The 14164-nt window shown below is 40.9% G+C and overlaps 1 protein-coding gene across 4 annotated transcripts in view; it reads right to left on the bottom strand.

Moving 5' to 3' along the window:
• Positions 1 to 13757, bottom strand: part of LOC142495889 (protocadherin-10-like) — a 28227-nt gene extending 14470 nt beyond the window's left edge. Inside the window, exons 1-2 of one of the 4 annotated variants that reach the window (XM_075601973.1) lie at positions 13567 to 13757; positions 10102 to 12736 (exon numbers count right to left, since the gene is read on the bottom strand). In XM_075601973.1, the coding sequence (XP_075458088.1) occupies positions 10102 to 12606 (2505 nt within the window). In that variant the 5' untranslated portion in view covers positions 12607 to 12736; positions 13567 to 13757. Of the gene's footprint in view, positions 1 to 10101; positions 13320 to 13566 lie in introns of those variants that run through there. The other 3 variants (XM_075601976.1, XM_075601974.1, XM_075601975.1) reach the window with 3 other exon arrangements.
• Between the last annotated feature and the right edge of the window lie 407 nt (positions 13758 to 14164).

Below are 14164 nucleotides of genomic sequence, written 5' to 3'. Positions count from 1 at the left end.
ACTGCCTTGAAGCGCTATGTACATTAATGGCGCTATGTAAATAATAAATACATACAAAAAGCACAAAGAAGGTGAGGTATGTATGTACTGTATATATTTATTTATATAGCGCCATCCAGGTACATAGCGCTTCACAGCAGTAATACACGTGACATAATACTATAACACATAGGGGCCTATGCAGAGAGCAGCGAATTTTAAAATTGGCGAATTTATTAAAAAGTAGCTTTTTTGGAGAGTTTTATTCTACATATGCAGAAAAGTGCGAATTCTGCTATGTTTAACATGGATGCGTGTGGCGAGTTTAAATTGGCGAGATGCGCGCTTCAGAAACGTGTAAAAACAAATTCGCGTCTTTTTTTTCCCTTTGCAATGGCCGCGAGCGGCAGCTTCTTGCCAGTTTTTTCTGGCGAGGCAAAAAGGAGACAATCGCGCCATTTTATTGGCGCGAACATCCGCTAGATGCCGTTCGCGCCTCTCTGCATACGGATATTTTTAAAACTGGCGAGATTGAGGTTCTCGCCAGCCGCGAGGCGAGTTTTACAAATAGAAAAGAAAAATTGGCGCGTTTTTCGGAACTCGCCATTTTCTGCTGCTTTCTGCGCGATTTTCTCCAAAAAATGGCGAATTTCGAAATAGCGCTGCTCTCTGCATAGGCCCCATAGTGGGAATATGTGCTTCAGACATGACAGTAACAGTAGGAAAGGGAGTCCCTGCCCCAAAGAGCTTACAATCTACATTTAGGTCTCTGGGGAGTTTCAACTGAAAACGTTTAGAATCAGCCTCAAATTTATTTATGTATATTTAAACTGCCTATATTGTACCTATCAGACTAATACTGCGTTGATATTGTGTTTCTGATTAGCCTCTTTGCTGCCAAAAGGACAGAAAGCAACATGTCCATGAACAATTCACCTTATACTGCCCCTGGTAGGGGTTGTGATGATAAGAAAAATGAAGTACACCTTTGTAATGCAGCATTGCCCTTGTCCGTCGTGTTGAGGAATGAGCTGGATATGCAGATGAACTTGAACTGAGCAGACCAGAGCTAGCTGATATAGGCGAGAAATGAATATTGATGTGAACCACAGCTTAAGATCAAAAAGGCCCCGCGTGTTTAAGCAATAAAACTAAAACCACGCAGAACACAATATGCAGTGTTCCCTGAAAAACATCAACATTCTTTGTAATGTAACCATCCCATTGTTGGGGAGGTCTGTGTTGAATTGGTGTGCAAAATTCAAGAAATGTGCACACTTTCTGGAATAGGGAACTGTAAAACAGTTACATTAGATAGTTATTGGTCAATAATGCTTCCCGTGCAAATACATTAAAAGGGACTTATGTTCCAAAAGCTTTCTAATAAACCATTATAGCAGCAAAACGTGAAAAATCCCATGTGTTTTTTTAATAATATGTTTAATATAAATATGTTCTGTAGTATTAGATAATACTGTCTGCATTTTTTCACTCCTAATGCCAGTTTCAATTATGTATTTAATGTAGTGATCATGCTTTGGTTGCTACAGCATTTGATTTAGAAAGTCATATCCACTTCCTCTTTGGAAACAGGTTCTCACACACACCTTTTTGAGCTCTGCACTTTGGCAACAAAGTATCACAAACAGATCTGTTGCTGTGTTCCAAAGAGCAGACTGTCTATAACTCTGGAAGCTGTAACAATAATGTGTTACACTTAGTAATCTGATGTTACATATCAGCTGCAGCATTTCACAAGCTGCAACATAGAGTCAGAAAGTGGCCATTACAGTAAGTCACACAATCAGGATCCTTACAGATTTATACAGGTGCACCAAACAACTGCCAGTTTAGGTAAGAATGTAGGATTATACATTGTCACATGCTTTACATATAAGAATAAGGGAAAAATAAAAAAAAAAGGGGGGTGTAGTATTTCTGCTTTAATGTGAATTGCTAAAAAATATGACACCAGAAACACAAGGATTTGTCTTTTTGTGGATATTGGTTTATTTTGTTATTAATAGAAATGCCGCACTTTATATCATGCACTTGAAAAAATATTCTGTTTCTTGTTAGTGGATAGATAGATAGATAGATAGATAGATAGATAGATAGATAGATAGATAGATAGATAGATAGATAGATAGATAGATAGATAGATATAGGCCCAGACTCCCTAAACGCAGTTAAATCAGGGTAAATACCGCGACATTAACCAAAATCAGTAATGGACGTTATTTGACTTCGGCTTTTTTATGTGACGTTAACATAAGTTAACGCTCCGTTACTTTCTTTAGTGAGTAAAGTTGTATCACTAACTGAAGATAATGATAATAGCCTATCACAGTTTCGGGAGTCTGGACCATAGAAGACCTGGATGTTATATGGGGCAGAACTACGGCCAGCACAGCCGGTGCATAGCACCCATGCCCAGGGCCTAAAGAACCCATTGCCCAGTCCCCAATCTTATTGGCTTTTTCCATTTTTACAACGTTCGCTGGTGGTCCCAGGGATGCAGCTTCACTGGCGCCACTAAAGATTCTGGGGAGAAACTTTTCACTGCTTGGAGGCTGTCAATCACCGCTGAGCAGGGGAAAATCTCACCCCAGAATCCCTACACGTGCAGCAATGGAGAGGACAGGAGGGTTGCCCAGAAAATGCCTGCACACTTCTAGACACAACATGTACACAGCTCAACCCACGTATAACGCTGTGCTTGGGGTCCAAAGAATCACATCGCGTTATAAGCGGATCGCGTTGGAAATAATGTACAATTGTATGCATTGTACAATAAAGTATTTAAGATAACAAGATACAAAATTGGGAGCCATGCATAAATCGCGTTATAAGCGGATTTGCGTAGTAACGGATCGCGTTATAACGGGGTTGAGCTGTATATATATATATATCTCTCACAAGAGTCCATTTTAAAACAGGTACCTAAGGTAACATTCAAATTGCGATTTCACTTGCGTTACATTCCGTGCGTAAGTGCGGCAGCGCTCGTCTCTTTATCAAGATGAATGGTATTTTTATTGTTAAGTCGTGCATGGCAGGTCCCTGTGGCAGTAAAAGGGTTAAGAAGGATCAAATCACTTCATCAGGTCGCCTGGAGAAATGCATTTTTCTTGTGTACTGCAAAAATCTGGTTGCTATAACTATAAAAAACAAAAAAACCTGTTAACATCACAGGCTCCTGTTCCGTGCCCTGAGAAACTAAGAGAATGTGCCCCCATTATATGAAAACATTGTGTCACATTTTTATTGTCATCATATCATACTTTGTTTTGCAAATTCGGCTGGTCCAGTAATGGAGAGAATCTGTATTCATAGCTTTTTCAGCAGCTCATGTTTGTAGAGTTCAGGGCTTTGCATTAACATCTGAACTCCATCAGAAAAACTGTAATAGACCAAGTGTCTGTCCTCCCCATAGGTAGGTTACTACTCGCAAATCATCTCGCGCTGCAGGATGCTATGGGCATCATAAATTAGTATGTGCTAAAGTCTCTCTAAATGGGCTTCACATTGTGTGAAGGATCGGAGTCAGTTAATGAAGCAAGTTAATGAAGCCCATAAAGGTAGTGCACTGATAGATCGGAAGGGAGACCTTGACCTTTCCTTTGATGGCTTCGCCAGTAGTGAATGGGTAAAAGGATAAACCTTGGAATGACACTGCTATATATTTTTTCTTTGAACTGAGAATCAATGTCGAGTCGTTACTGTAGAGAGCATGTGAGAAATCTCCACTACAGTCATAGGAGGCTGGAGAGTTGTCTCAATGTGAATGTGCAGATAGAAATTAATTCCACTCAGGCTCAGCTGTTGTCATTTTTATAAATGGAATGGACTCTTCAACTCCCAAACTGAATTGGACGAGATGGGATATTAGTTATCCCACACAACTTTTTTTTTTTTTTTCCCTAACAGAAGAACATGGACGAAATTGAAAATGTCAGCAATGATATGCTGCTGTTGTGCTTTTCTCCATAAAGATGGTGTTGCTCTCGCAGAAGCCACAGACAAGCCTCAAGGACATACAAGGTTTACAAGTAGTTAAGACAAATTAGAATGATGTTATGGTAATAATCCGTTTTCCCATTTGTTTTCCCATTACTAGATTTTCTGCACCCCGGGGTGATCTGAAAGCCCAGCTGAGAAGTATTTCTTTCAAGGGGGGAAAGAGGACAAATACAGAGATGCACAAAAACGATAGACAGCCAGGAAAAGAATGACAGTTGAAAAGATAGAGATTATAGCACAGATAGAGGAAAAGAGGCAGATGGAGAGAGATGGCAAGATAAAGCCACAAAACAAAGGGAGACGTGTGCAGTGTAATACAGAAAAAGGAAATCACACAAGATGAAAGAAACCAAGGGGGAGCCAAGAGAAGAATATACGTGACTGATAGTACCAAGGGTAGACATAAACAACATATATGTTGTACTGTACCAAAAGCAGAAGACATTTGGACTATTTAAGAGGGTCAGTGCTGAGAACACAACTCAATCTAGCGCAGGCCTAATTCTGCTCCACAAGATTCCCTTAAAAATGATTTATTTGGGACTTCCACCAAAACAGTGTCTATATGGAGACTTTATCTGGAGAGGACCTCACTCACTTGAAGACATTACCCATTCCCAGCATTACAAGCCTCATAAGAGTCCATTGATGGCTCACTGAACCTTGAGTTCCTTTTTTTTGTTTTTGCCCTGTAGCTCATACATTTCACTCATCTGGGACTATGCTACACCAGCCGAACTTGTTGGAATTATGAAACCCAATGTCCATCTTAACAAAACAATATCAGATGGGTGTCTTCACACTGCACAATCATGCCGTAAAACCTGTCACATACCCCTTGTCTTTAACTGTGCAATCTCAATCCTTATGGCTATTTAACTAAGCCAAGATACACACTTTTACTTTACTTGTTGCCTTGTCTGACATGTGACTATCTGTTCTACTAAGCATGTTATTGGAAGTGCAAATAGAAGAGGACTCTATGCTTGTTTGTATTTATTGCATTGAACACACACACAGTAGTGACAATAGAATTTGAGAACACATCAACAAACTAATCTAGAAATATGTGGCTGCCAACACAACACTATTACTAATAGTCACTGCAATGCATCAAGATTCAAGGCACTAAACGTAAAACATAGTAATTAATTTTTGAGACAGGGTAATTATGCTTCGGGTTATCAGAACATTTCAGGCTGTTGTTTGTGTACAAGATATATTGCTGTGCGTAATATTGTCTGCTTTAAAGTATGCATGTTGAACTATAATGTATATTATATAAGTGACTCAGAGACTAACTAGCTGAGTCCCCGCTGGCGCTCAGCGTGCTCATGCTTGAAGAGCGCTCCAAGCATGAGCGCCGGGTGTCCTGCTTGTACGCGCGCGCAAGGGGGGAGGGGGGGGGCATTGAGGGTAGTTGAGCGCGGATAAGTATAGTTTTTTTGTTTATCTAATCGACGATCGCAGGTGAGCGTGTGCCCGCGCACTAGCGCCGCACGCACTGTGTGAGCGGGGACTTACATATATCTATATACCGTATGTAATTAACCGCCGCAAGAGCCGCCCGCTCAGCGCTAGCGGGGACTCAGCCTTAGGTTACAATATGATTCTGCTCAGTGCTTCCCTACATTTAAGGTCTCTCCATTTCCCCCTCCTTTCTCACTGTTCACTTTACACCTCCTTTGTTTGTATCAATACATCTTTCTTATCTTTTGTCCCTGACCCTCCCAAATGGAGCATTTGAAAATAGGTCAAACCGTAGTACCACTGTCAACTTGGGGTACAGAAGCTTCCAAGCAAGTGAGTATCTCCTATGAAGACTCAATATCACATGCCATGTATTCTATGCAAAGATCATTGTTCTAATAAAGCACTTGTATTTCTGAAAATATGTGTGTGTGTGTGATAATATATATCTATATATATATATATATACACACATAAAATAGAAGTGGTGATAACAAAATAGGTCCCTGCTAAATAGGTATAGTTGTAGAGTATGGTCTCTTAAAACGATAATTACTGTATTATTTTATATATTGATGTATTTGTTAATGTTGTTTTCCCACAATCCCTTGTATTATTTGTTATACTGGTATACTTGTATTAATGTCCTGATTTAGAGGATTCATAAACATATCCATTTATATGTATGTACTGTATGTTTTTGGAGACAGAAACAGATGCCAGTATTTAGTTACATACATTGTAATTGTTTTATAGCCTATTGGTTTACGCTTTCTATAGGACTCTCTGTTTCTATCAAGCCCTTTGTTGTACATGTTTCCTTTGCACCCAAGGGCTTTTCCTCTTTCCATCACCAGTATAAACAGGTAACATGTATTCTAATTCTAAGAAATAACATATATCTGTAGACGTGAAGCGAGGCTTGCTAGGGAGGAGGGCAAACGAGGTGACTGGCATCTTATGTGTGATCTTATAATAATGGATTGATTTTAACTAAGAGTTTGCCGTTTTTGTACTAATGTGCCCCTTGAAAGACACAAGGCAGGTGGGAGGTAGAGAAGGATATTATTGGAAAAGCTAATTATAACCTCGATTAACAACGAACACACTGCTGGAGGGGCGAAGATGCATGTGAATGAAGACAGTAAATGTATTTATTTGTTGTTGAGGCTAAACTAATTTCTGACACAGCGCCCTCCGTTGGTAAAAGATATACCTGCAGCTACAGAAAAAGAAGTAGAAGTGATTTGTTTCGTAATTGTAGAAATGCATCATATTTCACTGATTAAATAATTAGAGATAGGGAATTATTACATAAATTGGTCATCCAAAAATGCATCTATCATGCATATGGTGCTGGGACAAGGACAAAGATGGGACATGGAAGAACTGTGGGGCAGCTTAGAGGAGGCTCAGAAGTACATGCCTCACTTAATTCTACTACTGCAGGAAGGGCTTCCGTTTATTGCTGTGTAATATGTTGCATACTCACCTAGTAATGAAAGGCTGAAATATACAGTACATCCTACTCTTTGTACCAAAGTGAAGGTCAATCATGTTTGAGGGTTTCACTAAGTAATAATTTCCTTAGACCCATCCCCATTTGAGGGGTAATGGTGTTGAACCATGAAAATTCTACACTGTGATATATATTTAATGATTTAACTAGCCAGCATGCCAACCAGTAAGAATGGTCATATGGCCACTGCTTCTGTCCGTGGTGATTTTATGTACCCAGAAAGTACATCAGATGCCAATAGTTTCTGAACAAGGAAGCTTTCAGTGGCAAAAGAGGGCCCTTTATTATAGGGAACCCTCGGTTCTGGTAAGTCAACAAAATCTAACAAATAAAAACCGATATTAAAAAAATCGTATTTTTTCGTTGATGCTTTTATTACGTATGATTGATGTCTTTTTAAAATATCTAACAATAAACACTTTAAAAAAAATCTATGCAGTAATATTGCATTTCAGAGGTCTTGGACTCCTTTATTTCCACCCTTCTGTGTGATGTCATTGCTGGTTGGACACACTCACGAGCAATGTACCCTCACCTCCCCTTGTCTGGCTTGGTCTTCTTGTCTGGCTTGGTCTTCAAACAGGGAGGACCTACGGTATGCATGACTTATAACCAAGTCATGTTTCTGGAGTCAAGAAAAGCGTACAATACATGGTCTGGGGGTCAAGAGTATAGGAAACTACATGTAGTTCAGGGTCACTGTTGAAATGAAAAACTACCCGAAGCTACAGTTTGCCTTCAGAATGGTTTGTATAAGGAAGTGTATGTTGGTAAATTGTTTACAAAGGATTATTTTAAACCTTTAAAGCAGACAATTGACTGGATACATGGAGTCCTTGATGATATCAGCTACCAATAAAGTTAAAGTACACAAGTCATGAAGCATCTTGCCTACAATTGCTTGCATTCGTATTTCATCAATCAAGGCATAGTAAATAGCTTTTCGGAAAAGCACAGCAACAAATGCAGCATAGATACACCATATCCTTATTCCATTAGATGCTACATATGGGTTTATTATTACTTGGTGAATAATAGTGCAGGGATTACGAAAAGGAGCAATTAGGCTGAGTAAAATCACTTGGAGTAATCACAATAGCTTCCATTTTTAAAAGGCACATATATATGCCCAACATATACAAAAAAAGATTCAAAATAAGACTTCGCTTAGAATGATTAAGATGTATACTTATTGGGTAGATCTGCTATAGTATATGTGTGTGTGTGTGTGTGTGTGTGTGTGTGTGTGTGTGTGTGTGTGTGTGTGTGTGTGTGTGTGTGTGTGTGTGTGTGTGTGTGTGTGTGTGTGTGTGTATATATATATCGTTTTCGACTGCATTGTATTTGATGCTACAGTATATATTGTTAATACCCCACGCTGCTTTATCTTTTCATGTGCTAATAAACTGATTCACTTACATCCAATATATCAAACGTTCTAATCTTATTGAGTTAAAAGCGTAAGTATGTAAACAGTTAGGCAGAAAACCACCTAATGGAGCTATTTAATAACATCATACGTGTTAGGAATTGTGCTTCCATTGCTTCTATGTATTTTATTTAGGTTTTCTGTGCATCTGTGCGATTTAAATGGCCATTTAATTTCCATGTATTTTCTTGTTATGTTGCGCCATCTAGTGGTGGCCAAACTGCAATGCTCTGCGCTGGACTGTCCGCCTTTGTGCCTGATATTCACAATAAATTAGCAGATACCAAGCGGATCACAGAAAATAGCAAACTAGATGGAAATCAAAATCTTAGTGATATCCAAGCTCAGTCATCCATACGTATTTTTGAAATAATCACAGTATATGATTACTTGCAAAATGGTCCATAAATCAGCCCACGTCACATATTCTTAACGTTTAATTTTTTAGAATAATGTGGTTTTTTTTCCCCGGTGGAGGTTTCTACAATGAATTGCAGCCACACGAAGGAGTTACAAATTCGGTGTGTTAACAGTTACCCTGTAAGTCCTACTGAGTATCATGAAGCTCCCTAGAGCTACAGGTTGAGTATCATTGCTCTAGTCTCTGGCTGATACATTTCAGAGACATCCCATCTTATTGACATATAAACGGGAGGGGGGAGGAATATATATACATATATATATATATTCTTTTTTAATATATATATATAATATATATATATATACACATACACATATACACACACGTGTGTGTGTGTGTGTGTGTGTGTGTGTGTGTGTGTGTGTGTGTGTGTGTGTGTTTGAACAAACATGTGTGATGCCTGTAACCTTGGGCTATAATAACACTTCTTAGCCTTCTATTTTCATATACATACTACGATAAATTGATTCACACCATAAGCCGCACTGATGCTTTGTTAATCTTGAGAGTGTCTGGATAAGAAAGACATATCTAACCCTGCCGGAGCGTTTTGAATAGTAATGGTGCTACCCTAATGTGCTGAAATCCCAGTAAAGCAGATGAAACACTATTGTTGGAGGTAAAGCAGGATTTATAGACACGGTGATAACTGATTCACAGCTCTCAGACAGTGATTTCATGTGCCACACGTAAAGCAATGACAACACAGCAATAGAAAAGATCCATTTGGTCCATCCTGAAGGACGCCCTTGGAGTTAGAACAGAATAATTGTGTAACATAAATTACTTTCACAGGATGAAACTGGGGACATAGGAAAGATGTTCCATAAAGCTGAATGTCCTTGGAAGCTTATGAGGAATACATGAACAGGGTGCTGTGTGCCTTACATTTTCTCTAGTTATATTATGATTTTACTGCTGATAATAAAAAAAAAAAAAACTATTTCAGCATACAGTGAATTGAGCTGCTTTAATTAAATCATAATTTTTTTAACAGTTACATTAACTAGCAAAGCACCCACTGGAGATTTTGCTTTTGTTCATGCAGGTGACTCATTTACCCCCACTGTAAAGAAATTATGACTGAGTGGTAGTTAGGCTGGTAATGTTTTAAATATATAGTCAATAATTAAGAGGTTCCAGTTTATACTTGAAAGGAATGGGATGTGCTGTACCACTGCGCTGCAACAGCTGCTATACATGGATTTCAAGCCGGATAAACTAAAACAGAGCCCATTTCAGATTTAACTCATGATTTACCTCGTTGACTGCATTGTTTACAGCAAGGGGGTTCTGTCCACTTCTTCCTGGGGCCACCTTTTCTGGGATTTTTTCATTGTTTTGAGTGGTGGAGCTATATGGTTTTAGAAACATGAAGTCACTCTTAGCTGATTCTGGTGTCAGGCACACTTTATAGCAGTAGTTTTGAGAACCACTTCCAGCCACATCCACACAGTTAGTTTGAACTTTATTCCCAGATGAGATTTGTAAGTTTATATTTGAGTTTTTAAAAACACCTTCAGAAGACCCAGATCTCATACAGCAACAGGTAGGGAGGGAGCACTTGTAATCCTGCAGGGACAGTCTGTCTTTGTGACATTTAATGACGGTAAGGACAATTATAGCCACCAGGAAAGTAAAGGACACTGAGCCAAGGGACACTATTAAATAAAGAGTTAGAGAGGAGGGGGGAGGATCTGGATTTAAAGGCATATCGTTTAATTCGGAGAGGGTCTCTGGTATGCAGTCCACTACAGTGAGGACTATGGAGACTGAGGTGGATAAGGGTGGTTGGCCATTGTCTCTTACTTGAATCAGCAGCTTTTGTTTGGTAGGATCTTTGTCCACTAAAGCACGAATGGTCCTCAGCTCCCCAGTGTATAGGGCAACACTGAATAGACTGGAATCAGTAGCCTGTAGGATCTGGTAAGAAAGGCGAGAGTTTTGCCCTGAGTCAGCGTCCAAAGCGGAGATCTTGCCCACTAGGTAACCTGGATCAGCAGACCTAGGAATGACATCAGTGGCCACCGTACCATTCTTTGGCAAAGGGGACACAATGACAGGCGCGTTGTCATTCTGATCAAGAATAAAGACGTTAACTGTGACATTGCTACTTAAAGGGGGGAAACCAGCATCTTGGGCCAGCACTCGGATCTGAAAGTTACGAATCTGTTCGTAGTCAAAAGAGCGCAGTGCATAGATGTTCCCACTATCTGAGTTAATGGACACATAGGTGGACACTGGCATCCCCTGGATCTGACCATCCATGATGGAATAGGACAAGTAGGCATTCTGATTACAGTCAGGGTCCAGGGCAGTCACTGAGCAAATAGATGCCCCGGGGGGGTTATTCTCCAACACATACACAGTATATGAAGGCTGCACGAAACTGGGTGTATTGTCATTGATATCGGTCACTTGAACAGATATGATTTTCTTGGTCATTTGTGGGGGCGATCCAAAGTCCCTGGCGCTAATGGTGATATTATACTCCGAAACAACTTCTCTGTCCAAAATATCGGTGGTCACCAAAGTGTAGTAGTTTTTGTAGGATGAGTGGAGTTGGAAGGGGACATTTTTAGGGATGTCACAGTTTACATCCCCGTTGTCCCCAGAGTCACGATCCATCACGCTGATCACAGCTATGACTGTCCCCGGCGGGGCATCTTCCATGACTGGTGTGGAAACCGAGGTGAGTATCACCTCTGGGGCATTATCATTGGTGTCCAGCAGGTTCACCAGTACCCTGCAGTGTACAGCCACAGCCGAGGGTCCCCTGTCCTTAGCTTGAACATATAGTTCATAGATGTTGGATTTCTCATAGTCCAGTATCCCCTTGACTCTCACCTGCCCAGTACGGGGCTCCACCATGAATAGGTCCCTCACCTTCTGCGGTGCATGCCCACTAAAAGAGTACTCTATTTCCCCATTTGTACCCTCATCTAAGTCAGTGGCATTTAGCTTTATAACCAGGGTACCCTTAGGGACGTTTTCTTGCAGACTCACCCGGTAGGAGGACTGGTCAAAGGTGGGCACGTTGTCATTGGCATCTAGGACACTGATGGTAACCAAGGCAGTGCCAGATCTTTCCGGCAGCCCACCATCCACTGCAGTGAGGAGCACCCGGTGAGTCTTCTGCTGCTCCCTGTCCAGGGGTCTCTCCAGCACCAGCTCGGCGAATTTGCTGCCATCGCTTCGGCTTTGGACCTCAAGGGAGAAGTACCCGTTAGGGCTAAGCTTGTATGTGCGTAGAGAATTGGTACCCACATCTGGATCCTGGGCACTTTCCAGGGGGAAACGGGCACCAGGGGCTGCAGACTCGGTCACCTCCAGCACATAATCATGCCAGGGAAAGCTGGGCGCGTTATCATTGATATCCAAAATCTCCACCTCCACCCGATAGAGCTCCAAGGGGTTCTCCATCACCACCTGCAAGTGCAGGGAGCACACGGGCATGAACTCACAAACTTCTTCTCTGTCGATCTTCTCATTGACAAACAAGATCCCGTTCTCCAAATTCACCTCCAGGTGCTGCTTGCTGGTGCCAGACACGATCCGAAACCGTCTGGACGACAGCTTGGAGACGTCCAACCCTAGATCCTCTGCTATGTTCCCCACAAACGCTCCGTGGTCCAGTTCCTCCGGAACAGAGTAACGGATCTGACCAGAAGCGAGACCCAGGCAAGAAGTTAGGAGAGCCAGGATGACCTGTCCCAACCATTGTCTCCTGCTCCTCACGCTACAGAACATCTCAGCGGCTGACATCGCCTGTGGTGCGCTCTGAGCGCACCGGTCAGACCTAATGAAACTCAACAGATCCTCAGGCAAAATACTGCTATAGCTCTCTCCTCTCTCACCAGGGAACCTGGCTCCAGCGAAGATCTGTTAATCCAATCTGAAAGCAGAAAACGTGAAGCTCTTTGCTGAATGCAACGACTTCTGTTTCTTTACTTTCACCATCCCTCCCCACCACCATCTCTCCAACTATTTTAATTTTAGAAGGGCTGGGGGAGGGAGGACCCGAATTCCCATTTCAGCGTCTGTATTGGTGGGCTGAGACACAGTAAACTAAAAGCTGCAATTACTGCTGTTATGGTTAACCCTTTACAGGGCTTGCAGCTGGAGGACGCGGAGGGGGGGGAGGGAGGGAGAGAGACAGATGTGGAGGAGGGAGGGGTGATTCGGAGTTGGGTGCTAAATGTAAAGAGGGTATGGGGGCGACAAGGAACGGGACTCCAATGCATGATGACAAGGGAAGGAAATAACATGATAAGAAAAATAGAATAGGAAAAATATCAATTCTAGCAAAAGGTTAAAAAAAAAGTGCTATTTATATGATAATATGAAGGCAAAGATAACATGGAAAGAGGATATTAAAAAATATGAAAAATAAGATCAAGACAATTAAAAATAGATTAAACATGTATCACCCTTGATTTATCATTATTTTTTAAACCACTGAAGGCATATAACTACACATGAAACAATTCTGGCATGTGCTTTGCTAATGATACCATGATGAAATGAGAAGCTTTGTGTGTAAAGACTAATGTAATAGTATTGGGTGGAATTTAGTCTAGATGGATGCAAATTGCCTTCCGATGCTTCTAAAGTTTATCCTGCTAACCATGATAAACCCCCTAACAGCTGAACACGATGTCAGGGATATTTTTCCACAGATGTTCGCTTCATCAGTGCAGTAGATTAAAGGGTCCAAATACTCACCCAGAGCCAAATCCTGCGTATAAATACTCTGACATCAGTATCCATGCATAGACTTAACCTTTAGCAGATGGTTAAGCTTCTGCAGAATTGATTACATTTTGATGCACACCGTTTTCGTTGTTAATACTGATTTTTTAATTACATCCCAGGATTACAACCCAGGCAGCCGGATAAACCTTAATACCATTGCAATACTGATAAAAGCTGAGAGCTTCACTTCTATTCCCCTATCACCACTTACATTCATAATGTTTAACTACATAAGCATCCCTGTTTATTGGTTGCTGGTGTCACCCAATCCCAGCTACTTGGTCTAAAACAAAATCTAGGGAAACCCATTCGACCATATGAGAGTTCTACATCATTCTCAGTTATATCACTTGATTTGTTACTTCACTTGGGCGGGTATACTGTATGGGAAAGTGTTAATGGTTGAATGATAGAGGACATTGAAATGCATCTATCTCAGGTTCACAATTTAGACCAATGGGTGAATATAATGAGGGTCTAAAAATTGTTACATAGGATTATGTGCAGGTTGTGATAACTTGTTTTGGGATTAATATTTCTACCCAAGCTGCAAATATTATATAGCAAC

Source organism: Ascaphus truei, chromosome 5 (assembly GCF_040206685.1).
Source record: "Ascaphus truei isolate aAscTru1 chromosome 5, aAscTru1.hap1, whole genome shotgun sequence".
Lineage (NCBI taxonomy): Eukaryota > Metazoa > Chordata > Amphibia > Anura > Ascaphidae > Ascaphus > Ascaphus truei.
Note: the sequence above shows the minus strand (reverse complement) of the source record. Positions and strands in the feature narration are given on the sequence as shown.